Source organism: Antennarius striatus, chromosome 7, assembly GCF_040054535.1.
Source record: "Antennarius striatus isolate MH-2024 chromosome 7, ASM4005453v1, whole genome shotgun sequence".
Classification (NCBI taxonomy): Eukaryota; Metazoa; Chordata; class Actinopteri; order Lophiiformes; family Antennariidae; genus Antennarius; species Antennarius striatus.
The window spans coordinates 23,818,834-23,846,572 of record NC_090782.1 but is presented as its reverse complement, the minus strand read 5'-3'; the positions used below and the strand labels follow the sequence as shown (position 1 = coordinate 23,846,572).

At 46.8% G+C, this 27,739-nt stretch overlaps 3 protein-coding genes across 8 annotated transcripts; 2 read left to right on the top strand and 1 right to left on the bottom strand.

Annotated features, from left to right (window-relative positions):
• apc2 (APC regulator of WNT signaling pathway 2) lies at positions 1–19,678 on the bottom strand. Of its 2 annotated transcripts, XM_068319839.1 has the most exons (14): positions 19,582–19,678; positions 17,077–17,238; positions 16,724–16,814; positions 15,371–15,716; positions 15,103–15,211; positions 14,874–14,987; positions 14,698–14,772; positions 8,803–8,898; positions 7,751–8,156; positions 7,573–7,671; positions 7,350–7,489; positions 6,865–7,059; positions 6,552–6,766; positions 1–6,403 (listed from the first exon to the last, which is right to left on the bottom strand). In XM_068319839.1, the coding sequence occupies exons 1-14, from the start codon at positions 19,609–19,611 to the stop codon at positions 889–891; spliced, it is 7,593 nt and encodes a 2,530-aa protein (XP_068175940.1). In that variant the 5' UTR covers positions 19,612–19,678; the 3' UTR covers positions 1–888. The 2 variants fall into 2 exon arrangements, with proteins under 2 accessions (XP_068175940.1, XP_068175941.1); XM_068319840.1 differs by lacking the exons at positions 14,698–14,772; positions 14,874–14,987; positions 15,103–15,211; ... (2 more) ...; positions 17,077–17,238; positions 19,582–19,678 and adding an exon at positions 10,323–10,439 and having other exon boundaries at positions 646–6,403.
• LOC137599131 (uncharacterized) lies at positions 9,778–14,788 on the top strand. 3 transcript variants are annotated; one of them, XM_068319852.1, is made up of 6 exons: positions 9,778–11,398; positions 11,738–11,834; positions 12,025–12,912; positions 13,156–13,309; positions 13,415–13,452; positions 13,810–14,788. In XM_068319852.1, exons 3-6 carry the CDS (start codon positions 12,039–12,041, stop codon positions 14,385–14,387), a joined length of 1,644 nt encoding a protein of 547 aa, XP_068175953.1. In that variant the 5' UTR covers positions 9,778–11,398; positions 11,738–11,834; positions 12,025–12,038; the 3' UTR covers positions 14,388–14,788. The 3 variants fall into 3 exon arrangements, with proteins under 3 accessions (XP_068175953.1, XP_068175954.1, XP_068175952.1); XM_068319853.1 differs by lacking the exon at positions 11,738–11,834 and having other exon boundaries at positions 12,025–12,882; XM_068319851.1 differs by lacking the exon at positions 11,738–11,834 and having other exon boundaries at positions 11,275–11,398.
• Positions 19,679–21,880: 2,202 nt separating the features above from the next.
• Positions 21,881–27,644, top strand: diras1a (DIRAS family, GTP-binding RAS-like 1a). Of its 3 annotated transcripts, none has more exons than XM_068319868.1 (4): positions 21,881–21,979; positions 24,756–24,924; positions 24,998–25,168; positions 25,710–27,644. In XM_068319868.1, exons 2-4 carry the CDS (start codon positions 24,787–24,789, stop codon positions 25,998–26,000), a joined length of 600 nt encoding a protein of 199 aa, XP_068175969.1. In that variant the 5' UTR covers positions 21,881–21,979; positions 24,756–24,786; the 3' UTR covers positions 26,001–27,644. The 3 variants fall into 3 exon arrangements, with proteins under 3 accessions (XP_068175969.1, XP_068175968.1, XP_068175967.1); XM_068319867.1 differs by having other exon boundaries at positions 21,951–22,056; XM_068319866.1 differs by having other exon boundaries at positions 21,961–22,067.
• The last annotated feature ends 95 nt before the right edge of the window (positions 27,645–27,739 follow it).

Genomic DNA, 27,739 nt, shown 5'->3' with positions numbered 1-27,739 from the left:
TCATAAATCAAAACCTTAAAACCTTTTCAACCCAACTGGGAGAATTTATACCCAGCAATTCCATAATTTTCACCTTCGCCAACGAGGCCGAGTTCTCCAGAAACCTACCAGACAGATTTGCGTGATTTCGGTACCCACCTCCCAACCTACATAGTCTGAATTTAATGGATCTTCCTTGTCCCAAAGTGGGCCACCAGATTTCAAAGAAACTGGATTTGTAGTTTTTGTGTAATCTTGTCAAGTGGCAAAAACAGACAAAGACACAACCTCCTTGTCATAACTTACACACCTAAAGCTGGAGCATTGGAAGAATAAAAAGAAGGAAAATGGCTGGCGTTTCATCAACAGTGTTCCCCCAACCCTGCTGCGCTTCAAACCAGAAAGGCAAGCAGTGTTTCATAATGAGTGTTCTGACATACTGGATGTGAAGACAGACTTTACATCTCATTGTGTTACCATATTTGTGAGTCTTTCCAGGAAAAGGTCCAACTAAATTCTTCCTCAGAAGTTTGCATAATATTCTTCACTTGGTTCTGTCTCAGGAAAAGTGGCCGTTCATGTGTTTAAGTTCAGTGTGTTTGTGTTTCACTACAGTTCTACCAGGCAATGAATATTATACAAATACAAAAGTACAAAAAGATGCGCTTCCATTTTGTGTTGAGATTTGTGTGTGAAGTGCATCTCTAAGATTTTTGATAGTCTTTTCTATCAAACCTGTCCCCACCCTGTATGAATTGTATATGTAAGCTGTTCAGAGAGTAAAGTTTAATTGGGAGCGCTTAGGGTCATTACCCGAGGTATGGGGACAGCACAAACCGCGTCAGTCTGCCTGAGTGCTGAGTTTGTACCGGAACATTGTTTAGTCCTCCATGTAGTCCACGAAATGTCCTACGAGTCACTTTTCCCACCTGGTTTCTCATTGACAGCTTGGCTCGGCGTTTCTTGTTGGAAGGAGGCCATGGGGCTTGGGATGTAGTTAAATGGAGTGATTCGGGCAGCCTTGCTGGGGGATCCTTGACGGAAATGGACCGCTCCACCCACGTGGTTGTCTGATTTTCCCGTAGAGACAGTGCTGTGGCTCCTCAGAGACCCATCTGAATCTCCATCGTGGAAGTTAGTCCCGGTGATAGGACCAATCTTTCTGAGTACCGCAAGCCGTGCTATTTCCTCCACTGGAACTGCTTCAACGGTTGGGGAAGTGCTCATGTTGATTTTGTTGGTTGAGAAGTCGTCTGTCTGGACTGTTGCATCACTCGTCTTGCGAGATGCAAGTAGAATGGTTGGTAGTTTTCCCGCAAGAGCTGGTGGCTTTGGCTTTTCCCCATCAGGAGAAGGCACCAGAGGTAATGCGTTGGCTGGCAGAGTAATTTTTAAAATCTGAGGTACTTCTTCATCCCTGATCCTTCTCCAAGTGACTCTGTCATTCAGCCGAGATGAAGATCTCTGCACTTTTTTCTTCATGTCATCCTCACTCTTTGCTCTCCCACTTGAATCCGATGATGAAGAGCGGAGGGAAGAACGGCTGGTAACACGGCTCAGTATGTTTATGCTCGGTGATGAGGCATGACGTTTAAAATTGTCTTTATCTTGTTGCTGCATGGCTCCAGACACCCTACCAGGTCTGCTACGCTGAGCCGCCCTACAGGGGCTTTCAGAGCTAGTTCGCCTGCCTGGACGTCTTAAAGGCTGGTTCCTTTCACTAGATGTGGCTCTTGATATGGATGGCGTTTGCTTCTGGTGACCGTTATTGGGCTGTTTAAGTTGCTGCACTTGCACTGCACCTTTTATTTGCACCCTTCTCGGGGTTTGCGCAGCGGCCTTAAGTTCCTGACAACGTGATGAGCAAAGGAAGACAGCTGAAGCTCCAGGAACGGCTCTGCGGGGAGAGGCATTCTGAGATCTGGTCAAGCTGCGTGCAGAGCCGTCACGTCTCAACATAGTCTTTGATTCCTTGATGTAGGTCAGCTGTCGCATAAACCCATTGCGATCAGACTCACTGCCATTTGAATGAGCTGAGGTCATCCTAACGAGTTCAATTCGATTTGTCGGCTGAACCTTTTTCCCGTTGTTCTGATTGGTTTGTCTGCTGGTTGTTTGGTTTGTCACCAGGGGGGACAAAGGTCTGGGCCTGACTGAATTCTGCATGAAAGGGATTCGGACGGGTGACTTCTGAGTCTTGGGGGGTGGGGACTTTTCATTTTGATTCACAACAGGAGAACGTCCTTTTCTTTCTGGGGGGCTGCTTGCTGGCGGGCTACTATTCGGCGAGGTATTCTTTTTCTGGACAGTTTTATCATTCTTTGTTGGGGATGGTATCTTCATTGACTGCTTGGTCGGTGTAGATGATTGTGATGATCCGGAGGATGAACTTTTTGGTATCCTGGGAGGTGGAGTGGAGCTCCTCTTTGGCAAAGAAAGCTCAGCATCCTGGGGATGGCCTAATCGATGAAGACTCTTTGATCTGTGCTGAGCAAGGTTTGGGTTCTTTGGAGCATCCGTCTTGGTTGGTACTTTTCTGGGAGGGGGTCTTTGCGATGGAGCTGTCTCTTTTTTCGGTGTATAGGTCACCGTCCTGCCTCTGAAAACCACTGGTAAGTTTGCAACTGGTTTGCGCTGAGCGAAGTCCAGAGGTTTATTTGCCTTTTTGTCTTTGGCAAACTTCCGTTCTTTGGGCGTAAAGCTGGAAGTCGACATGAATGACAGCACTGATTCAGTCTCCTCAGAGGATGGCTCTTGGGACTTTGATGCCTGCAGCCCGGTGACAACACAATTTGCGCCTTCTTGTATGGCTTTCCATTCAACACTGTTGAGATCTGAATCTTTATCCCATGCTGTATCATCACTATCCATTTCTTCATCTATGTTCCACCCATCGGACGCCTTTTGCTTTTGATTATTTTCTTTCTTTCTACGGGCAGCAAGCTTCCTTCTCTGCTTGGGCATGGCCGATGTGATGCATTTCTGAAGGAGGTCATCTTCTGAATCGATGCTAACAGAGCTTGGGGAGCTTGGCTCTTCGTACCTACTGTGAACAGTCACAGGCTTTGATTGTTGTACCATATTTAGGAATTTGTTGTGTCTGTTTTTATACCATATTTGCTGACCTTTTGATTTATGATCCTCAAACTCTGCATCACTCAGCGAACTGAGAGAGGAGCTGAGTGAGTAACATCCCTTGGATTCACCCTTTATCAGATTCTCTTTTATCCTGTGGAATCCTCTGGCCTTCCCTTGGTAATTATCAAGCTTGCCAATATTAGTCATACTTCGAGAGAGAGTTGTTTTATTTGATTCCCTGGTCTGTTTTCTAATTGTTTGCTTCAACGACCCATCATTTTCATCATCATAGAAGCTGTTACTGTCATCTGAGGACTGTGTAATTTTCCGAAAGACTGTATTTCCTTTTTGAGATGTCACAATACCTTCAGCGTTTTGCTTGATAACAGGCAGTTCCAGTTTCCTGCTTTGGCCTTGACATGGTCTCTTTTGTTGGTTAGGCGACTGATCACGATGTCGCTGACTTGCCACTCTATCAGCGACCTCTTTGCTTTGCATCAGCACCCTCTGAGTGGGGACAACATGTCTGGTGATCCGGTTCACTTGTATCTCAGGTGGGTAGTTCACCCTGTTGGGTTGGTGGAAGTGGGAGAATATCCTCAAGTCTTCGATCCTCTTTGCCTCATCATTGAGAAACTCTTGTTTGCTCATACCTTTAGCGGTGCAGTCTTTAGCCCCCCTGTCCTTAACGGGATATTGAAGTGTGTCATCACTTAGGGATGTTGTGCTTGAGAAGTTCACTGGTGTACCTTCTGCAGAATCAGTGAAGGATGAATCGTCAAATTTAAAGTCCTTTTGTGGGATGACAATCTTCCTCCCAGGATACAGTTGGGTTTTTCCGTTTGGCAGCATCATGTACACTGGGAGATGTATTTGTTTTCGGATTTGGGAATTGAGAATATGAGGAGTAATGGTGGTCATCAGGGAAGGTCTTACTTTTCTGAACTTGGAGGGCATTGCTGAGTTGATGCATTCCTTGAGGATTTCTATGTCGTCATCTGAGTTGCCCTCGCTGTATCGCTCTCCGTGGTCAACTCCTCGCTCATCCTCATCAGGGTAAGGAACATTTTTGTCATTTTGCTGGAGTAGGGGCGTCAATTTCAGTTCCACGTCTTTCTGTATGTAATGTTCGTGAAGAGGCAAAGCGCTTAAACTCGAGGCACAGGAGAAATTCTCGGAGGGCTTTTCCACAGTGAAGTAGATCATGTTGTCCAGGTCAGGAGGAAGGTTGAACCTTTCCTTGGAATCTGCTATCTCCATAAATTTTCGCAGGCTGTTTTCCCATTGACCGGCTATTCCTGTAGGCTGTGCTTCTGGTACATTTGACTCAACGCAACATGGCGTTTTGCTTCTACTAGGAGGCATGGTCTGGCCTGGGCTGTCAGGAAGATCACTGGGACTTATTGTTCCATCAATCATCTCACTGCAAGGATCGCTTTGGATTGAACTAGCAATAGAAGGAGATTCAAAGCTCCCCAGTGAACTGACTGAGCTGCAGCGACTCAACACCAGGGGTGTCTCGTGTACGTAGTTTTCAGATGAACTAGAAGGAGACCTATCTTCAAGTATTGCTGGTGAAGCTCCTCTGAGGAAGACCTTTTCCCTTTTGGCAGGACAGGGAATCTCAATAGGATCTGTCTCTTTACAGGGGAAGGTTTTTGGGTCTGTCATGAGAAATTGGCTGTCAGTCAGATCCTCCAGTGTTTCATCTTCTTCGGCTCTCTTAACCACTTCTTCATCCCCCACTTCAATTATTTCTAATGATGAGTCACTCTCAAGCTCGTTCTCACTTTGTCCATCCAGTGGTCCATCCCCAGAAGACAGGGAGGAAAGTGAACTGCAGCGGGAGAAGCAAATTGGGGTGTTTTCCACGGAGTATTTCTGGACTGTCTCCATCGTACCAATGGTTGGACTTCTGGTGGATGCCAATGGTGAAAATTTTGTAATGCTGCCCCCAGTCATCACGGTTGGTACCCAGGCTTGTCTCCTCATTGCTTGGGCAGCCTGAACATTGATCGCTGTCTTTGCTACACCAAATTTGGCCACACTCTGAATGAGCGGGACCTGCTGATAAGAAGGAGACAGTTTAATTGAAGTCATGCTGACATCAGAGGAGACTTTCGTGGATTCACTGACGGGTGTCTGTACCGGTTGATCCTGGTTCTTTTCTGCGTCTGTACTGCTGATATCCAAAGGTTTCACGTCTTTGTTGTCTACAGAATCTCTCTCAGGAATATCCTGCTGGCTAGTCTCATTAAGAACAGAAGGTACTAAATTCGGCCAATCTTGATGAGCCACCTTGAGGTCAAGCTGGTTGGGTCGTTGCTGCATGGTCAAGGATCCTGAATCAGGTCGAAAGTGATCCTTGCTGCCACAATAGCCATCACTGGTGCTTCCGCTGTTTAAGCTATCTGTTGATACACTTGTATGGGCTGTTTTGAGCCGTAAGAGGGCGTTCGCTCGACTGAACCGTTCTCGGTGGGCCAAGCTACTCGTATCTGAGAATCGGCAGGGGGAGCATGACTTTGCCTGGGCTCCATTGAGTTCATCCATTCCATAGGGCCACTCTGCCAGGTGGTCTTCAGAGCTCAGGCTAAAACTGTCCTCTGAGGATGTGTGCATGGTGATGTCCTCCACCAACCTGTCGATCTTGGCAACAGTGTTGGTGATCTTTTTTGCAAGCTTCTCTGCAGCAGCAGACACGTCATCAGAAGGCTCGTGTGTCTTCCCGATCGTATGAAGCTGGTCTACGTCTCTTTCCGGTTCATTATCCCTCTTGCGTGGCTGGTTTTGCACCAAGTTTGAGTTGGTAAGAAACATAGACAGCATTGAGAAGCTCCCAGTGTCCAGACTACTTGAAACGTTAGGGGCCTCATCATCATCAAAGCAACCAGAATCTGATGCATAATCCTTTGCCAGACTCTCAATGTGCCGTAGCGGCTTGTTGAGGGTCAAGTGCTTGGGACTCTGTTTCTCAAGGGTGTCAAATGTCTCTGCAAGGTGTTTGGCATCCAGCTCGGCCTCCAGAGCCTTCTGTTTCCTCATGTAGAGGGAAGGCATGCAAGAGCCAGGAGATACAACCGCGGTGTCTTTGTACTTCAAGGGTCGATTGGTGAGGAGATTCCTTAAAGCTGCAGCACTGCCCATAGCTATCATTTTGTGCTTGGAATGGATGAGGTTGCGCAGCATGCTAACAGCTCCAAGGTCCCACAGCAGCTCCTGATCTTTTGGACTTCTGGCAGAAAGGTTCCAAAGAGTCCCGCAGGCGTTACTCACGATGGTCAGGCTGTGGGAGCGAAGGTGCTGCAGCAGAGTTTGGAGGCAGCTGTGGTCCCGTAGGATTTGTCTTTTAAAGAGAAGAAGGAGGATGAATACATTTTAGTATCATTACACTTACAAAACGCATATTTTAGTTAGTTGGTCTTTTTAGTTTGCTTGGTTAAATTATTTTAGGGTTGTTGAGAAAATAGAATGTCAGAGTCCCACGAAATTACCTGTAGTCTTCTCTTGTGGCGACCAGACTGGACACATTACGAAGGATCCCTCCGCCACTCTCAATGATGGCAAGCGAATTGGTCTGGCATCGGTATGTCAAGGTGCTAACCAGGAAGCCCAGAGCTCCGTCCACCGAACAGATAGCCATCTTGTTGTCGATGCTGTGTGCTGACAGATTCCACAGGGCGCTCAGAAGACTCTTCAAGGTCGACTCCTGGAAAACCAGCACAAAAACAGTTGCATATAGTTCTCCAAAAAAGTTCTTCCAGGACTTCCTGTACTCCTTGTGGGGGCGGGTCTGTTTCCTGTTACCTTGGTGGCCTGCAGGGCGCAGGTCATCAGTGCAGACACACAGCCAATGTCCCTGAGGACTCGCTTGCTGTTGATGTCGGCCCTCCAAGACAGATTCCTCAGGATGCTGGAGACCACCTGGTGAAGCTCCTCGCTGTCTGAGGCGAGCTGGGCCACCAGAGCCTGGAGGCAGTTCTTCTTGGAGCACAGAGTGGCCTGAAGCGAAACACGGAGGAGGTCAAGCTAGCAACCTGTTCTGGTTGGTTGGAACTCTGTCTCTCAACTACTGAGGCAGAAGACCAAGTCTAAAGACATGCTTACACTAAAACAAGCTAACAATAACACCGAGTTTAAAGACATGCAGATGCAAAACAGGATGCTAATGCTAAAACCAAACCGTCAACATCCTAACCACAACACAGTAGCTCAGTGGTCTCCAGACTTTTTTGCGCCATTGACCGGTTTAACGTCAATCCCTCCCGTCCCCCAGTCACGTTCTTCTGTACCTTGTTGACAACGTCACCAAAGGTCAGGTTGGTAACCGCCATCCCTGCATAGCGGCGCAGTGCCATGTTGATGGGGTCGTTCTGCGTTCCGTACATGTCCTGGTCCAGGTGGATAAGATCGGCCACCACCTGCAGACCCCCTGGATAAAAACACAATCTCTTAACAGCGTGATGGGATGCTGGTTCTGCAGAGATGGGATCAAAACGAAGGTTCCCAACTCACCTAATTCATTCATGGCCCGTCTGTACTCCTCTTCGAAGGACAGCTTCATGATGGCACACATGGCCTGGCAGATCTGAGGGTCTACCGGTTCAGGGATGTCTGGAGAAGACAGAACCAACAACCGCTGATGAGACTAATCGCTCCTGGTTACCAGGGGATTTGCGAGAGCTTTACTCGCCAGTGGTTTTGGTTCTTCCAGGTGAGGGTGCCCCTGCGTGGCTCTCAATCCAGTCCCAGCCACTGTCGCAGTAGGTCCGGACCTGCTCCAGCATGTGCAGGACCCTCATCTCCCGGCGGGCCTGGCCCTCGTCCTGCTGGGAGTAGATGATGTTATGGAGAGCGGCACTAGCTCTGGATTTGGCCTCCCGGCTGCATCCGGTCACCAGAGCGCCTGTCGTGGTTTCCCCGGGTCCGCCGGTACTGCACGGTGCCTCGTGTAGGATCTGGACAAGAAGGGGGACGCAGCCCGACTTCCTCATGGCGAGACAGCTGTCCTGAGAGCTGGACAGAGCTAGCAGAGTCCGGGACATCTCCTCCTTGTCTCTGTTAGCGAGCATGGAGAGGAGCCAGAACACCATCTCCACCTGAGGGAAGGTTCAGGAGAAGTAAAATAAAGAGTGAGCTGTTAGCGTTAGCGGTTGATCTGGATCGAGGTTCTGCTCCAGGCGAGGGTTCACAAGAAACATCCAACATAGAGCCTATCAGGCTCAAGGGGTGGATCCCCTTTCTTTACCATCGTTATTGAGTGAATGTAACTGAGGGCATTTCCACCGTTTATGTAAGAAACTACCAAACCAATTAACACACAACGTTGTGGGGGCGGGACTAAGATCAGGCTAAAGCTAAACTAGCTTGACTGTTCTAGATTGGAGTTACAGTTGTGATGTTGACAAACTTTGATATTTTTATATTTTTAATTTCAAGATTTTTGTTTTCTTTTTTCATCCTTATTTTAAGTTATTTATATACAGTTCTTTGTTTTGTTTTTCCTTCTGTTCATAGCTTTTATCGTTTAATTTCTTATTTTTTATTGTTATTGTCAGGTTTGAATACTTTTGTTTTTGCTTTTTTTTTTTTTTAGAAGTTGCTAAATTTAAATTTTTACATCATTAAAAAACTTCAATCTGAATTTCTTGCATGTAAAGAACTTTTAATTGCAGTATTGTCATTATTGTTGTTGTTATGCTGAATTAACCCCTTGTTGAACCCGTCGTGCTGCCGTGACGTCACCTTGCTGCCTCCGTCTGAAGGAGCTTCCGCTCCGCCCGCTGTTGATGACGTGTTGTTCTCCGGTTCGCCAGCAGGGGGCTTCTCCGCTCCAGACAGCTGCGCCAAAGAGGAAGAGGAAGAAGAGTGTCACGTGTCACGTACGTTTACCCAGCATTTGATCGTTGAATGTATATTTTCAGTCATTTTTTTAACATAACAGCTAAAACTATAATTCTTCTTTTCTTTTTCCTTCCGGCTTTTCCCTTCAGGGGTCGCCACAGCGAATCAATTGCCTCCATCTAACCCTGTCTTCTGCATCCTCTTCTCTCACACCAACTACCTTCATGTCCTCTTTCACTACATCCATAAACCTCCTCTTTGGTCTTCCTCTAGGCCTCCTGCCTGGCAGTTCAAAACTCAGCATCCTTCTACCAATATATTCACTATCTCTCCTCTGGACATGTCCAAACCATCTCAGTCTGGCCTCTCTGACTTTATCTCCAGAACCTCTAACATGTGCTGTCCCTCTGATGTACTCATTCCTGATCCTATCCTTCCTGGTCACTCCCAGAGAGAACCTCAGCATCTTCATCTCTGCTACCTCCAGCTCTGTCTCCTGTCTTTTCCTCAGTGACACTGTCTCTAGACCAAACAACATCACTGGTCTCACCACAGTTTTGTACACCTTTCCTTTCATTTTAGCTGAAACTCTTCTATCACACATCACACCTGACACTTTCCTCCACCCGTTCCATCCTGCCTGGACACGCTTCTTCACCTCTTTTCCACACTCTCCATTGCTCTGGACTGTTGAGCCTAAGTACTTCAAATCCTCCACCTTCTTGATCTCTTCTCCCTGTAACCTCACTCTTCCACTTGGGTCCCTCTCATTCACACAAATGTACTCTGTCTTACTGCGGCTAACCTTCATTCCTCTCCTTTCCAGGACAAACCTCCACCTCTCTAGCTTTTCCTCCACCTGTTCCCTGCTCTCACTGCAGATCACAATGTCATCTGCAAACATCATAGTCCATGGAGATTCTTGTCTAACCTCGTCTGTCAGCCTGTCCCTCGTCACATAACTAAATATTGTTAAATTAAATTGGTCAAGGGTCCATCATGTTTCTGCAGGGACCGTCAGCCACCAGCAGATGGCGACATTTTCCGTTAAATGTCACTGACCTACTTTCCTTTTGTGGAAACATTTAAAAATAATCGTTCAAAACATTTCATTTGGAATTAAATTTTTGATAAATGTGTAAATGTTGAGCCTCTAACGTCGTTTAGATTGATCTTTATTTTATTGTGTGTTTTTTGTAAGTTCAAATGAGAAATATTTAAACCAGACTTTTTCTCATTTTAAAATAATTCAGTCAGATTAAAAACATCCATGAGGACATGGGTTCAATGCGAGACGCTTCCCTGCACACACACACACTCTCGCACACACAGGCACACACACACACACACACACACACACACACACACACACACACACACACACACAGAGTGCCCCTCTTTGTCTGCAGACACACACCCACCCCGAGGCGTTGCCATGGTGACGGAGGGATGAAACGGGACTGGAGCTCTCTGAGGCTTTGGCTCTGAATCCAAATGAATGCGCCGCCGTCTTCCTCGTTTCAGTCAGTCTGTGGCGCCGATCCAAACCTCCATTCAACGCCAGCAGCTGCACGCGTGGACACAAAATGGACGGCGACGGGAGGATTCAACGCCGTTTTCACCCCTGCCCCTCCCCCACCATGTGAGGTTTACTGGTCCCATCAGTACCACCCGTCCACAAAGGCCCCGCCCCTCCTCCTACAGCGGGTTAACTAACTCAGGGTTAACTCCGACTCGTTTTAACTGAATAACTGAGACCGTGACGATTCGTTCTGTTGCAGAAGTGGGGGGGGGGCCTTGTCATTGCTCTGCTGGCCCCGCCCCAGACACGCTCTCTCTGTGCCAACCCTGCAGCCTGGTAACAGCCAATCACAGCTCAGCTCAGAGGCGGTGCAGAAGATCTGGTCTGTCTGCATGGCAACGAGTCGAAACGAGGAGGAGGAAGAGGAGGTTTGATGTTCTACTGAAGGACAGCAGAAGAACCAAACGGGTTCCAGAGTCATTGTGTCGTGTTTTACGACACTGCTTTAACAAGCTAACCCATAATCTGTTTTTAAAAGTAAACGCTCAATGAGTTCACACTCATGTTTTCGATGTCTATCCCAGTTGGCTATGGGTGAAAGGCGGGGTACACCTCGAACGTGACGCCAGCACATCATGGGGCGATTCATCAAAAGCAACATCTGCTTCATCTTGATCAATAATCAATGAGCGTGAACTGAGATGATGTATTATTCACTCTGACCCCTCCCCCCACCCACAACCAGTTTCTTCACAGATGAATGCCGTGAACCTAAAGTGAACCCACGACCTGCGTCACGTGACCCAGCAGGCGGGGAGACGGACCGGTCCGACCGGAAATGCTCCTGACGGAAGGAATGTCGCAGAGATCTCAGCCTTGTTTAAATCACAACGTCTGGCGATGACTCGGGTTGGAATCGTCTTCCTCACGTTGTTTTGTGTTTCAAAGAAATAAACCTCGGCGCCTGGAGTAGCAGTGAGTATCCGACCCGAACTCAAACCCGACACGAGAGGACTTAAAACCAGAGGGAAAAACAAGCTTCTATGTGAAATTATTCCAAATGCCTGCCTGACTACGTGAAGTGAATATTGCAATGCATTGTGGGAAGTTGGGTTTAAAAATGAGGCTGAAATATTAATAATAAAGAATAGCAACAGCAGCGGCACTTCATGCTAAATGCTAACGTTAGAATGCTAACATTCTTATATTAACTAAGTCACTGATCTCTGAAACTTGACAAAACAACTTGTAAAACAGAGCAGACAGGAGGACAAGTTTTTGGTTTTTGTTCGCCGAATATCGTGTTTTTTACAGTGTAATCCATCGAGGGGGCGGTCCTTGTGTTTGGGAAGATATTATTGGATTTCAATGATGGATTAAGGTGTGAATCCTGGACAATCTTTTGAAGCAGGTACCTCCTGAATGTCCACCTACTTACTATGTGACAGATAGGAGGTAGCGGGACCAGCGACTCGAACCAATTACGCAGAAGCGTTGAACCCTACTGTATTTTTTATTTAGTGTAGAAGTATGCGGAAAATATTTGTCAAATTCTAAACATCACATGCTGTAAATAATTGTTTCGTTGTGATGTGTTTCAGGGGCTCTTAAGACAATGAGTGTCGTTGGACCCTCACAAGAAAATGACCAGGAAGTTCCTGAGAAGCGTTTCCAAAATGACAACAAAAGAAGTGAATTTTTTCCTGATGACAAAAAGTACAAAAAAATAGTACGTCCACTGAGTGTCTTCAAAGAGGACTTGACCCAGTTTACGGAAGGAGTGCTGAAAGTATTCAAGGACAAGGACACAAAGACGGAGCTTGAAGATGAGTCATTGAGTCAAGCAGGAAATAAACTGGTCAGCAGTACGCTTGGTCTTCTGAAAGAGGACTTCAACCAGTTCAAAGAAGATGTAACCAGCGTCTTCAGCATCAGGTCATCCAAGGACCAAGTTTGGAGGCATGAAGACTCCTCAACGAGTCAGGAACACAGTATCTGTGCCAACGGAATAGTAGGTCTGTTGAAAGAAGATGTAACCAGCATGTTGAGTATCACCTCATCCAAGAATAAAGAGGTGAAATCCACGGAGAAGTCAATCAACCGTCTGAGTCTCTTCAAGGAGGACTTCAGTCTTCTCAAAGACGACCTGTCTAATGTCTTCAGAATTGGTATTGTAAAGGAGAAGAGCACCGCCAAGGAAGACTGGGCTGACACCTTCAAGATTCTCTCCAGGAGAGACCAGAAGACTTTTCAAGAAGAACAGAACAATGATGATCTTAAACTGACATGTTTAGGGGCAAGCAAGGGACAAATGGACGATGGATTTATCGGAAATCTGTCAATAGTTGATGGGGAGAACTTTAACGTGATAAGCCAGAGAGGCCAACGGGGAGGAAATGACACTGATGCTACCGTCCGTGAGGAGGAAACTGAAACAAGTCTCTCTGAAATCCCGCAAAGTGAGGAAACGATTCATTCATTGTTCGCAGGTTGGCCTAAACTAAACTGAACTTCTCTAATAACAAAATTGTGGGATGAGGGTTAAGTCTTTGTATTGTAGCATCGTCTGTTAGCGTCCATCTCAAAACACAGGGATCTGTACGTTAGAGCATTTCCAGTCTGATGATGGGTCACCAGCTGAGCTGGTTCTGATATATAGGATTGGTCAACCTTGGCTGAACGACTTCCTGATTTCACAGTTACATGTGTTGTCCTTTATGTTCAAACTGCAGATGGACAAACAAGGGAAGAGTTCACTGACAGCTACTTTGAGTTGTCAAGGGAAGAAGAACAAGAAGAGAGGCCATCAGAGACTAGTCTGGGCAAGATCTCATCCTCTGGGATCACCCTCTTTCGTCTGAGACACCAAAACGAGGACGAATCAAGGTAGGTCAGTCCACAGGAGGACCGGGTAACAAACTGTTGGTGTTAAATAGTTTCATTTTTACAGTCAAGCATTTGTTTCATCTCAAGACTTTTCTGTGGTTGCAGGGATCACACAGGAAACAATCTATGGTTGCTGAGAAACTGTAAGCGGACACATCTCCCTGCTCCCCCTGTTTCTGTAATGTACTATAAAATATCGTCTGCGTAGAGGTATAACACTCACGGAGTAGCAGAGGCTTCGACTTGCTAAAACTGTGGTGTGGATACAATTACAAAACGGATTCTTTCTGTCCAATTGTACCAAACAGTTAAAACGAGCATCACTAATTTGTAGACTTTAGAAAATATGTCAATAATTTGTTGATCTGAAGATTAAAGATTGTTTTAGACGCTGCGCTCTGTTCAAGTTAGACAAAACCTTCGCCTCTCATTCATACTGAGCTTAAGCAATCCACAAATCAGTAACCAGATGAAAGGCTTTCCTTTATTTCTTTTTCCAGATGCCTGCTGTTTGACCTTCGACTCCAACACGGCCAACTCAGAGCTCCATCTGACTGAGTCCCACAGGAAAGTGACTCGACTGTGGCCATACAGTCGCCCCTCAGAACACCCAGACCAGTTTAAGCACTGCCCCCAGGTCCTGTGCAGGGAGGCGTTTCTGGATTCTGTATATTGGGAGGCACTGTGGAGTGGCGGCGTTGACATCGGTGTTGCCTACAATAGTCTTTCCAGAGATGGAAACCCGGATAGTTGTCTGCTGGGACACAATGAACAGTCCTGGAGTCTGGAGTGTTCAAAGGGGAGCTACGTCCCACATCACAACAATAAGAGGTTCACGTCATCCTCGCCAACGCCCTTCACCCACAGAGTTGGGGTTCATCTGGACTGGTCTGCAGGACTTCTGTCTTTTTACTGCATCTCCTGGAACAAGATGACCCACATTCACACCTTCAGCTCCACCTTTACGGAGCCAGTGTACCCAGCATTCTGGGTCTGGGAGTACGACGGCTCGGTGATGCTGTGTCAGGTGGACTTGGACCCTAACCCTACACCAACAGTCTGGAAACCACCGGGTTAACTTAGCCAAGACTTAGCCAACCCAGGCCAGATCAGAGACTAGAACACAGAAGAAATCCACAACTGACCTAGACTACAAGACTGGAACACCTGCAGCCGTACAAACCAAAACCAGAACATATTTGATCCAGTCTTTGGTTGACAGCCCTCATGAAAGTCCCAACCTTCAGCTGATGCATCTCTACAATCTCTAAGACCACCTTCAGAGACCCAGTGTGTCCAGAATGACTGTTCTTCCTGCTGTACACATACAGTCTTCATGTGTGTGTTGTTTGTGTGTGTTGTGTGTGTGTGTGCTGCTTGCTTCGGACCTGTAGCTGGCTCTCCTGACTCCCTCGGGCCTCCTGCAGCTCCTTCTCCAGCTGCTCCAGTCGGGCAACACGCATCTGCAACACACAGTTCAGCCACATCCAGATGTGTTGTTCCCACCATCCATATGTCCACGTCGTCTCATTACCACCAGGACCTCCTGTTCACCGGCTCTCACCTGCGTCCTCTGAACCATCTCGTCGCCGGTGCCGAAGCGTTCCTCCATCACAGATCGGACCTGCTGCGCTTCGAACTCCAGCTGCTGCCGGATCAGATCCATCTGCAGGGAAAACTGGGCACCAAGGAGGAAGGACTGTTACTAGAAGTACAGAAAAACTACATTCCTTATGCTTCAAGGAACCAAACTAGTCAAGATCGCCCAAAGACGACGGGTTTGGGTTCCTCACCATTTCGATGCGAGGCAGCTGAGCCAGTCTCTGCGACAGCGCCTCCAGCTGGCTGAAGTACCAGCAGCGCTCCCTCTCCTCCCGGTCGATCTCCCCCAGCAGGAGGTTCCTGGCAAGGCATTGGAGGTACCGTTAGCGTGAAACCCGCTAGCAGCATCTTAAAGTGCATGCACGCATGCCGCTAGATGTTGCTGTTAACTCAAATGCTACGTTTGAACCCAAACGATGGTCCGACCAATCATGAAGGGAACTCAAAGAATCAGCTGACCTCTCCTTGTACAACTCCTCCACGTGGTAGTCGCTCATACGTCCGTCTGCCCCGCTGATCACGGCCGTTTTGGGCGGGGCTCCATCCAGGAAGTGATGCGGCATCATGACGTCACCGCTGGACGAGGAGCTCAGGCGAGATGAAGATCTGAGAGGACTTCTGGCTCTGCTTGCCGCCACCGCCACCGCCGAGGGGGGGCAGGATGAGGGCGGCAAAGCCAGACAGTCATCTAGCTCCACCTCTCCCACACCCGTTGACCCCGCCCCTCCCAGACTGTGTGTCAGCAGCCTTAAGTTGTGAGGTTGGTGTTTGAGTTCGTAGTAGTTGGTTAAATCCATGTGGAGCTCTGGGGAGGAGGAGGATCAATAATCAATCAGTTCATCAACATACAACACATCCATCCATTCATCCATCCATCCATCATCCATCCAGTTGGACGTTCTCTAACTGTCATTAATGCACTGTTTAAATGGACTGAGTCATAATGATCGATCCAGCTGCAGCCAATCAGATGAGCCGATGGGTTTGTTTGTTTGTTTGTTTTTTCCTGATCAGCTGTAGTAAACAGGAAGTGTGTGATGTCATTGTTGTCAGCAGGTGAAATAAAGCATTTATTTCTATATTTCCATAAAGATCACAGAGATAAATGGCGCGTCATTTTTGACAAGTTTCCAGGGATTCAAACCCGCAACTCAACGTCAATGTGATTATAAGAATACAATTGTGTTTATGTATTATTTGAAGTCAGCTGAGGGCAACGAAACAACAACCAATCCCTGTGACGCTTTGGGATGCGCCCCCCCCCCCCCCCCCGAACCAAAAGGACCAGGAAGTTGACAGGAAGGGGGAGGAGTCACTTCTGATGGCATGAAGCTTGTGGGGGTTTTTTCCCTGCTGGTCTGGTGAGTGTTGTTTACTTTTGTTGTGTTGTTATTTACATGTTTTGTTGTTTATTCACCATTCAGTGCGAATGGGTTTTATTTCACGGCTTGCAAGTGCGTTTCTCTGGTTAGCTGGTATGCTACATGGATAGCATGTCCTTATTTGGTGTTGACTGACTGGTTGGTGCTGCTGACCGGTAGCGTCACATGTCTGCGGTCTGATCCAATCATGACCGCTGCTGATTGGACGATCAATACTTCCTGTTCCACCAATTGTTGGAGTTCAGCAATGACATCATTTCCAACATCCTGTCAATCATGTGATCAGGATGTAGTTTCACAAACAAGCAGCTGTTTCACCATCAATAAAAATGATCTATAATCTATCACATCAGTATAATCACTAATTAATAATCACTAATTAATTACCACTAATCACCAATACAGAACAGCTCGTAGTTTTGAGACAAACCTTTTAGTTGGTGCAAAACGTCACTCCGTCCAGAGGACGCCAGTGTCCCCGCCTCCTGCTCCAGTTTGCTCTGCAGCTGCTTCAGAACCTCCTACAGAACCAGGAGAACAAGGATCAGAACCAGGAGAACAAGGATCAGAACCAGGAGAACAAGGATCAGAACCAGGAGAACAGAGATCCATCCTACAGTCTGAGAACATCCCATCACCAACCAACATGAAGTGGAGGCTTCATTGTGTAGACCTGGACTATTGTGTTGTTGGTTCTAGTGGTTCTGGTGTTTGTTCCGGTGTTTGTGTTGGTGTTGTAGGTTCTAGTGGTTCTAGTGGTTCTGGTGTTGGTTCCAGACTGACCTTCATGCCGAAGGTCTCGGTCTCCAGCTTGGACAGGTGGTTGGAGTTGTCCTCCAGCTCCCTCCTCAGGTGGGAGTTCTCCTTACGGAGAACCTCCACCTGGTGGGCCAGCTGGTCGTAGGAGGCAACGGCATGGGCCATGTTCACAGCCTGCAGCGCCTCCTGCAGGAGGAAGAGGAGGAGGAAGGGGAGGAGGAAGACAGTTGGCTTCACTACAGTTGGAGTTGAGTCACATGATTAGCATACGGGTTAGCCTCTGTAGCATAATGCACACACACTGAGCCCCCGCCCATCAGCCATGTGACCTGGTACCGCCCACAACTCTGACACAGAGGGGCGTGGACCCCGGCACACGGCCAATCACAGCCGTGCAAACTCGTCACACTGACACACTGTCTGGATCTCCATCCAATCATATCAGCCGCAGTGCTAAAGCTAAAGAATGCTAAAGCTAAAGACCCCTCATCACCTCATGGAAATATGATGCCTTCAAGTCCAGCAGGAATTCTTTTATTAACCTCTTTTCTTTCATATGAATCCGTTTCCAAGGCGATTGTTTCGCTTTAGAAACCAACTCGATACCACGATCGCTAGAGGTGCAGCATTACAGTGAGGTCATCGTGTCGGGGCTGAGAGGGAGAGTGCTTCAGCGTTGGTCATGTGACCACGAGCCAGCGACCTTCAGAGTGCGAGGCTGCAGTGACGAGTCAACGCCACCGCCGCGTCTCCGCAGTGGGGTTTGTTCTGCTCAGCAAGGTCACTGATGCATGCATTATCAGGAGCTGACCCCAAGGGATTGTGGGTAAGGGGAGGGTGGCGGTCCGACAGGAAAAACTCACTGACTCTTTGTTCCTGTGGTTTTAATTTAAACTAGCTGGATGCTAACGTCCACCGGATGACGCCCACAAAACGCCTCAACGTTTCCATGGCAACTTGAGGAGACTAAACGCTGCGTGTGTGTGTGTGTGTGTGTGTGTGTGTGTGTGTGTGTGTGTGTGTGTGTGTGTGTGTGTGTGAGAGAGTCGGATGACAAGAGATGCAGAGAGAGACCATCGCTTCATATAAAATTGTCACCATGGCGATGGTGGGGGATGTGAGACTGTTACCATGACAATTCAGGGCAGCAATATGTTGTAGGCTTTTTGATCTCTCTCTCTTTCTCACACACACACACACACACACACACACACACACACACACACGCTCACTCCCCAAAGGATAACAAATCAGACACATTTAACGGTTGCTAGCAGTACAGTTGCTACGGCAGCGACCAATCAGATGCGTGACCCAAATATGGAAGAAGGGAGGGAGGCCCCTCCAACTTTATCAATATGAACATGATTGGTTATCAATCGTGCCGATCATTGAAGATGAATAGAGTTGTGTGGATGTAGCCACTAAAAGCTAACGCACAAGCTAGCCCGTTAGTGCAGCTAATGTGATGCTATCCTATTAGAGATGCTAATTCTGACGTTAGCTTGTTGAGAAGCTAACGCTCACATTAGCCTTGTAAAGAAGTTAGCATTGTGGAGAATTGTTGTTCTCTAAACAAAGACAGTCGATCGCTCCCAGCACCTGCCCCACCCCCACCTCCTCTTCCTCCTCTCACATCCTTCATCTGTTTCACCCCCATCCTCCAGGACTGTCTGGTTACCGTGGCAACCGCATCCCTTAAGCAAAGGGAAAAGGAGGGGAAAATGGCGTCGGAATCAGGTGGAGGGGAGGCGGGGCTCTGATGCTGAAGCTAACGTATTGATCCGGTCCACATTGATCTGATCCACACCCAACCGGATTGGGATAATCACTTCTGCCCCCCCAGGAGCAGAACAAACAGCCCCCTGGGGTAGTTTTGACCCACATCAGCCGGATTGAGCGTCTCAAAGCGAGCCCAATGTCGATGCGGTACAACCGTTAAAACCTAGGGGGCGGTGTCTCTGGTCGCCATGGAGATGACTACTAGTCTGAAAAACGCATCGGACCCAGGTTGCGATGTTTTTATCGTCCCCCAGAACGACGCGTCACATCGGGGTCATCGTCTCTACCGCCCTCTAGTGGGCGACTCAGCGCGAATAAACACCAGCCTTCAAATGTGACTCAGCGACCAATAGGATGGCGGCAGGAGAGATGGACACGCCCTTCTGATTCCTCCTGCTGGATTTTATTTATAAGAAATACTTGAGATAAAAAAATCGATTTTTCTTTAATATAAACAAATCTTTAAACGTTCAAAAGAAAAAAAACCGAGCTGATTTCTGCGCACATCAATAAAACACCCAATAATCAATAGCAATCAATCCATGCGGATCGATCACGTCCATTTTCTACTGGACCGGATTCCACCAAATCAACAAATAATCATCAACATGTACGTGAACGCACCACATGACCGGGAGACAGGCCACCGTCTCCTCAAATCAATCCGCCGATCAAAAGCTTCGATCACCGATCAAACATCCCTCAATGAGCCGATCACGTGCTCAAACCGATTTAGCGCGTTTTTACCGTTTTATCCGTTTTCTGCGTCTTTTTCATGGCCTGCAGGTGTTTTTAGCTGCTCTCTTTTTTTTTCTGACGACATCTCTGATGCATTCGCTCCTCCACCACCATCATCACCACCATCACCATCATCATCATCATAATGTCTGCACAACAAACAAAAAAAAGCAACAAAAACAAAAAACAAAAACGGGACGCAGCCCTGAAACCGATTGAACCGATAAACCGACATACGGAACGCGGTTCATGCTTAAAAACGGAATCTGACGCGTCGTCTGGAATCCGCCTGGTTCTTTCTCCTCTGCGCCAAACCGCCGACATTGTCTCCAGGAGGGGAGCAGCAGAACTGGGTCGAACCGAACCGAACCAGACCCGGTCGGTCCGGACGATTTTACTGGAATAATGTGGATTAAATATGAGATTAAATAAGAATTGATGAGGGAAAGAGAAGGAGAGGACCTTACCTCATGACTCCGAGCAGAGATAAAGATCAATGAGGGAGGACAGCGAGGGAGGGGGGGAGAGAGAGGGGAGAGGGGGAGGGGCTGGTGGTTTAGAGAGAGAGAGGGGGGTATTTTTAATGACCTTTTATTTTGTACATATTTTCTCCAATCAGAAATTTATTTTAAACTAATAAATACATTTATGCCAAAACAAACCAGACATCACTTAGACCTCATGACGTCACCATGAACCACATGATGGGGTCATGTGACCCTAGAATCTGGATCTCAGGGGTCTCGTCGTTATTCTAGATTCCACAGAAACAGATTTTCTCCAGGATCCGGATTAGGAACTAGAATTTGAGCCCAAACCCGTTTCATGGATCTAATCTCAGGTCAACCTGGATCCGGATAATCTGGTCCCGTCAGGCATTCCGGATCAGATCCAGATTAGGACCTGGATCCAGATCATTCATTCATTCATTCATTCATTCATTCATTCATTCATTCATTCATTCATTCATTCATTCATTCGCTGCTGACATAAACTTTATCAGTGAGCTAATTATAAAATGACCAAGACAAAAAGATCTACAAAAGATTCTACAAAAATGTAAAACAAATATTTATTCGTAAACATATTCATTTTATGCAGCGTGTATAATACATATTGATGTATGCTGCAAAAAACAAATCGACTGAGGTTATTCTGATGACACTGAATGGAAGCAGACAGCAGCTGGATGATGGATTATAATAATAATAATAACAATAATGAATTTTATTATTATTATTATTATTATTATTATATATTTTTTAATGTACACTCAGTTTGTAGACTGTGGGTTTTGTCAATCAAGTTTTTGAACGACAGAAGTACGTGACCTAAATTCCAGAAAACTCAGCTGCTGTCTGATTGGCTGTGCTGTGAGTCAGTCAGGTGACATGATGTGTGATAGGCTGACGCCTGTCATGTGATCTGCCTGAGCTACCGTCGGGATCGAAGGGTCTCTCGTCATCGAGGTATTGATTACGCCTGGATTAGAGGTTGTAGTTCGGTGGTACCTGATCTGTCCACCAGAGGGCGCTGCAGCAGGTATGTCCACAGGGTCTTGGGATCCGGACCGGACGGTAGTGGGTTCAAGACCCACATGACCAAAACTATTGGAGTGTGGACCAGCAGTGGGAGGAGCCAGTTCACCTCTGGACTTGTCTCACGTGTGTGACACCTGCATGACGTCATCAGTCCCTCTGCAGTCGTTCTAGTATTTATATTTATTTGTGTTTTCATCAATAGATATTTCCAGAATGCTTAATATTGAGATAAGATATAAACAATTGATTTATGTAAACCACTAAAACCTGAGTCACGTGGCTCCTGATCACGTGTCTGAGTGACGCTGGTGGAGCTGGAGGTGTGGAGGACACAGGTATTTTTACTTCGGAGGAAGATGATGATGTTGATGATGGTGAGGAGGATGCTAATCAAATGGCCTTCAAAATAAGAGTGAGGACAACTTTTTATTTTTTCCATCATGACCTTTAATTTATAAAAAAAAAGTAATTAAGCAAAATAAAGTAATTAAATAAAAAGAAGTATAGTACTATGAAGACAGTCGTGACGTCATACTCTCGCGTCAGAGGGTTAATATCGGAAGAGTCTCAACTCAAAACTCCAGTGAAGGTTTGACAAGTCGATGCTTTTAATTCGAAAAACACCAAACAGGCGGAAGCGTCTTGAAGGAGGGGACGATGGAGGGAGGATGAGGAGGAGGATGAAGAGCGCGGCTCACGTGTGCTGATCCGCAGCGGTTTGATGATGATGGTGATGATGATGATGATGATGATGGTGATGATGGTGATGATGGTGTGAGTCAGAGAGCGGAGGGTTCCGGATGCTGACTTCCGCTCTGGAGTAGTGTGACCCGGCGCAAAGAGACGGACGCTCACCGGAGGTGGCGGTGAGTCCGCCCGCAGTACCCCGACCTCACGCACCGGCCGGCGGCGAGCCGGCGGCGGGGACACCGGCTCCACGCAGGTGCGGCTCAGGTTTGTGCGCGTGTCCGAGCTATATTGGCACGTGCACGCCAATGCTCATTGAGTGATTAACGAGATGTGAGGAGATAATGTGTGTGTGTGTGTGTGTGTGTGTGTGTGTGTGTGTGTGTGTGTGTGTGTGTGTGTGTGTGTTAGCTCTTGTTACTCTTTATACACACCCACACGTGTTCGTGTGAAGGTGAGCGATGCCGTGACCATTTTCATCATAAAAACTCACAGAAAGTAATCCATTACATTTTGTAATGGATTACATTCTGTAACGGATTGAAGTTCAAAGATGTTTAATGTTAAAGTGATCAATGTTTTGATTGATAAACTCATCTGATGGTGTCGACATGTGAAATTATGGTCTGTTGGTGATATTATGGTCTGTTGGTGATATTATAGTCTGTTGGTGATATCATGGTCTCTTAGTGAAATTATGGTCTGTTGGTGATATTATGGTCTGTTGGTGATATTATAGTCTGTTGGTGATATCATGGTCTATTGGTGATATTATGGTCTGTTAGTGATATCATGGTCTATTGGTGATATTATGGTCTGTTAGTGATATTATGGTCTGTTGGTGATATTATAGTCTGTTGGTGATATTATGGTCTGTAGAGGTGATATTGTGGTCTGTTAGCGATATTATGGTCTGTAGAGGTGATATTATAGTCTGTTAGTGATATCATGGTCTCTTAGTGATATTATGGTCTGTTAGTGATATTATGTTCTGTTAGTGATATTATGGTCTGTAGAGGTGATATTGTGGTCTGTTAGCGATATTATGGTCTGTAGAGGTGATATTATGGTCTGTTAGTGATATTATGGTCTGTTAGTGATACTATGGTTTGTTAGTGATAGTATGGTCTGTTAGTGATATTATTGTCTGTAGAGGTGATATTATGGTCTGTTAGTGATATTATTGTCTGTAGAGGTGATATTATGGTTTGTTAGTGACATTATGGTCTGTTGGTTCGGTGGGTGGTCTTTTCCCTATACTTCTTGCCTCTGCTCAGGAAGTGATGTCAGATGATGTGGGCAGGCAGGTAACCATGACAACAGCACTGCTGATGATGACATGTTTGCACTCCCCTTCTGTCTGATCTCTGTCACTAGGGCAACCAGATCTACATACACAGTCGTCATAAGACTGCATCGTGGATGCGAGTGTGTGTTCCTGGTTCCACAGCTGGTGTGTGTTCCTGGTTCCACAGCTGGTGTGTGTTCCTGGTTCCACAGCTGGTGTGTGTTCCTGGTTCCACAGCTGGTGTGTGTTCCTGGTTCCACAGCTGGTGTGTGTTCCTGGTTCCACAGCTGGTGTGTGTTCCTGGTTCCACAGCTGGTGTGTGTTCCTGGTTCCACAGTGAGGAGCTGCTGATTAGTCACTGGTCTAAATGTGGAGCTGATGTCAGTGCTCTGACAGCAGGAACTGACCTCAAGTCAGTTTTCCAGTTTGTTCTCCAACAATCGACTGAACAACCTCACAAAGATCCACTGAGATCGATCTCAAACACACTTCCCTCCACTCGTAGCTTTGGGGGGGTTGAAACAAATCCCAGCTTCCTGTTGATGATGTCATCAAACATCTGACAGTCGAAGCTACGCCTCCTCTCTAATCGATGCTTGTTATCTGCTCTGAGGGGACATGCAGCTCGGCATGCTGGGAGACTCCCCGAGGCCTTTATTCCATCTATTTAATTCATTTCCGGTCATCACAGTGTCGGTGAAAACACCCGGAGGCGGACGGAGAGATTGAGCCTGAAATGTCAGGGAATGAAAACGATCACTCAGAGAACCGATTGTCAGATTCTCTCCCTGAGTCGACGTAGAAGAAGTCCAGTTCAGGATCCTGGATGTCCTCCTGGTCTCCTGATTGACGCTCTTCAAGCTGAAGGACTCCCTAGAATAAAAGTATTTTTAAAATTTAAGATAACTAAAATCATTTTAATCCATTCCAGCCTTAAAAAAAATTCCCGAACCTTCTAAATAATTAAATTAAACCAATTAAACAAAACATATTTTTATCAACCAATAGACATGCAAACTTAAGCTGTGTATAATTAATTATTGATAAATGACATAGACAACGATAAAGAATGAAAAGAAACACAAAAGTCACAAGAACACAAGAGTTACGTCTTTACTCCACCAATGAGAACGAGATACGGTCTCACTGATGTTGTATCCATCCGCCAACACACGGTAAAGAACGAGATACGGTCTCACCGATGTTGTACCCATCCGCCAACACGCGGTAAAGAATGAGATACGGTCTCACTGATGTTGTATCCATCCGCCAACACGCGGTAAAGAACGAGATACGGTCCAAAACGAGATCTGGTCTCACTGATGTCGTATCACCCATCCATCCGCCAACACATGGTAAAGAACGAGATCCGGTCTCACTGATGTTGTATCCATCCGCCAACACGCAGTAAAGAACGAGATACGGTCTCACTGATGTTGTAACCATCCTCCAATATGTGGTAAAGAACGAGATACGGTCCAAAACGAGATCTGGTCTCACTGATGTCGTATCATCCATCCATCCGCCAACACATGGTAAAGAACGAGATCCGGTCTCACTGATGTTGTATCCATCCGCCAACATGTGGTAAAGAACGAGATCCGGTCTCACTGATCTTTGGTCCTACTTTGACTTATTCCTCTTTTCTTCTGTCATCCCTCCGTCAGCACACAGGACGTCAAACCCAGAACTCCCACAATGCCTGAGCAGAGCAACGACTACCGGGTGGTGGTGTTTGGAGCCGGCGGGGTGGGGAAGAGTTCTCTGGTCCTTCGGTTTGTCAAAGGCACCTTCAGGGACACCTACATCCCCACGGTGGAGGACACGTACAGACAGGTGGAGCTTCAGACAGGTGACCCCGACCCCCTCCATTCGTTCCGTTATTGATCGCTTCTTGTCGTCTCTGCAGGTGATCAGCTGCGATAAGAGCGTCTGCACGCTGGAGATCACGGACACGACAGGAAGTCATCAGTTTCCTGCCATGCAGCGTCTTTCCATCTCCAAGGGCCACGCCTTCATCCTGGTCTACTCCATCACCAGCCGCCAGTCGCTGGAGGAGCTCAAGCCCATCTACCAACAGGTGAACCTGATGATCATCTCAGTGAAGCAGAACCAATAATCACCAGTAGAGGGCAGCGTTGTTAGATTATAGTCTGCCTCATCCACAGAAGAAGAAACAGCGCCACCACCTGCTAGTTCTGGGGTTGCTAACAGTATTTCCTGTCAGTACCACACAGTTCATGTACTCCTGGTTTTTAAAGCTTAAAATCTCTGTTTTAGCAGTAACAGCATGATGCTAACAAAACTCAGACTGCTTTAGAGGCTATCTGGGTTATGAGGCTAAAAGTTGCTAATGCTAACATCATCCAGAAACAGTGAAAATGTTATTGTCTCTAACAGTAACTAAACAAATGATCACAGTTTCTTTGTTCACGATGCCTCAACTCTCAAAGAATTTGGCTAATGGGCTAATGATGCTAATATTAGCATTAAACCACAAACCCATCCTCCCCGGAGTCAAGATGATGTTTTGGAAATTGGCAATAGAAAAGATGATGGATCTTCTGTGTTGGATCTAAAATCACTTTTACGTAGAAAAACCTGATCCCGTGTCCCTCCAGGTTCTGGCCATCAAAGGCACCGTGGACTCCATTCCCATCATGCTTGTGGGCAACAAAAATGACGAGACGGCCCAGCGTGAAGTGGAGACGAAGGAGGGCGAGGGTCAAGCCAGCAGCTGGAAGTGTGCCTTCATGGAGACCTCGGCCAAGACTAACTCCAACGTGAAGGAACTGTTCCAGGAGCTGCTGGCTCTGGAGAAGAAGCGGGACATGAGCCTGAGCATCGACGACAAGCGCTCGGGAAAACAGAAGCGAGCCGACAAGCTGAAGGGGAAGTGTAGCGTCATGTAGAGCGAGCGGCGGATACGCCGTGGAGGTGTGGAAGCTACGGAGGACGGAAGTCCCGTAGAGACTCCTCCTGCTAACCTTCTCCAGGCAGGATTAGTCGTCTTCTTTGGTGGTGGTCCTACTCCGTCTGCCTGAAAACTGAATCCCAGGGGAACAAAAGGAGGTAGACAAACTTTGTTTCCTCCTCCTGGATTGTTTGTGTCCCAGAAACACCTCGAGAAACTCAACCGTCAACCCAACTTCATACGCCTAAGGAACCTGTGTTTATAGTTTTTTATATATACAGTGTACTGTATATATATAACATTTGAAGACATTGATTGTAGTCACACCTCGTTTCACCCATTCCTCCAATACCCAGAATGCATTGCACATGCAACAGCCAAAAGGTGCGAAACACAAACCTGGCAACTGTTTGTGTCTTTAGGCTAACAGTGATTTTACTGGCGGAGAGCTGCTGTTAGCTGCTAGCAGGAACAGATGAGAGAATCAGAGCTAACATTAGCCAACAGGTTGATGTCAACAGTTTTCAGCGACCAGGAGACGGGTTCCAGCCCACCAATGAGGTAAATGAAGCGACTTAACTCAACATGCTAACATTAAGAGCTACTGCAGTGCAGAAACAAGCATATATGGACAGTACATGTACATAAATAGAGTCTCCCTGCTCTTAGCGAGTTGGTCTGACTCATCATCTCCAGACGGCGCTAAGTCGTAAGGTGGACGTTTGTTCCGTGAACGTTTGTTTCGTGTGAGATTAGGACGGACGCCAATCATGTGATTTCATTTTTGTTATGGCTATAAAGTTAATTTGGCGGGAAGGTGACAAACACCCAGTTGGACACCAGCAGAGGTCTTCTTAGCATCCTGAGGTATGCTAACATGCTAACACTTTGTCCACAGTATCTCCTACAGTTTGGTTGAAGAAATGTTTTTTTAGCGTAATGATTTTCACCATGTATTGATTAAAAATACAGCCAATAAACATTTACATACAGGAGGCAGAAGGAACCGGTCCTTTCTCACCCCCAGTTGTCCTCTCGCCGCTGGGGGGGTCAAAGGTTCCAGTTCATTTGAGTTCCTGGGATCTCCCTGTTGTTTGGCATCTGTGGTTCCCTCTGGGTTCTAGGTATCAAGGAGCGGCGACTAAAAATCAATTTGTGATTTGTTTGTTTTCAATTTTGGGGCCACCGTAATTCTTTTGATGCCCTGCGACCGTGGCATCGCTGTCGATCCAGGTGTTGTGGGTCTCGGTCCCACACAGAAACAGGGTTGAACAAGAGAAAGGTGGCAAAACTTGAACCCCTTCAAGAACATCTAACGGTCTGCGGGCCAAAGTTTGAAAGCAGATGAGAGAAGAGAGGGTTTAGAAGCTGTGCTCATGGGGAACACCTCTGCTGCCCTCTGGTGGCCGAGTTACTGCAGTGATGAGACAAGTCCCCCATCTCCACCCTTTACTCCACCAATAATCCTTCTTGATCTTCCTCTTCTTCTTCTTATGCTAGAACATCTCACCTTGGTTGTTCGTCTGAGGAACTCATTTCTGTTTGGTTTGTCTTTTATTTTTAGTTAATATTTTAAGGCTTTTTATCCAGCAGGGACCGTACAATCTTTGTAAAGACTTTATTCACATTTAAGCAAAAACCCAATGGCAATGACAGTGATGATGATGATGATGATGATGTCTGCAGGTGTTAACCTTCATCCTGGGTCCTTATTTTGACTTTTATTTGAATTTTGTA

What these genes read in the sequence shown, in the direction of transcription:
- LOC137599131 (XM_068319852.1), top strand. Translation starts at nt 12,039, where the DNA reads ATGAGTGTCGTTGGACCCTCACAAGAAAATGACCAGGAAGTTCCTGAG. An exon ending in CAAAACGAGGACGAATCAAG is followed by an intron (nt 13,310 to 13,414) that starts GTAGGTCAGTCC and finishes CTGTGGTTGCAG; the next exon opens with GGATCACACAGGAAACAATC. An exon ending in TCTATGGTTGCTGAGAAACT is followed by an intron (nt 13,453 to 13,809) that starts GTAAGCGGACAC and finishes TTCTTTTTCCAG; the next exon opens with ATGCCTGCTGTTTGACCTTC.
- apc2 (XM_068319839.1), bottom strand. Translation starts at nt 19,611, where the DNA reads ATGAAAAAGACGCAGAAAACGGATAAAACG. An exon ending in ACGGGCCATGAATGAATTAG is followed by an intron (nt 7,490 to 7,572) that starts GTGAGTTGGGAA and finishes GTTTTTATCCAG; the next exon opens with GGGGTCTGCAGGTGGTGGCC. An exon ending in TTGGTGACGTTGTCAACAAG is followed by an intron (nt 7,060 to 7,349) that starts GTACAGAAGAAC and finishes GTTTCGCTTCAG; the next exon opens with GCCACTCTGTGCTCCAAGAA.
- diras1a (XM_068319868.1), top strand. Translation starts at nt 24,787, where the DNA reads ATGCCTGAGCAGAGCAACGACTACCGGGTGGTGGTGTTTGGAGCCGGC. An exon ending in TGGAGGACACGTACAGACAG is followed by an intron (nt 24,925 to 24,997) that starts GTGGAGCTTCAG and finishes TCGTCTCTGCAG; the next exon opens with GTGATCAGCTGCGATAAGAG. An exon ending in TCAAGCCCATCTACCAACAG is followed by an intron (nt 25,169 to 25,709) that starts GTGAACCTGATG and finishes GTGTCCCTCCAG; the next exon opens with GTTCTGGCCATCAAAGGCAC.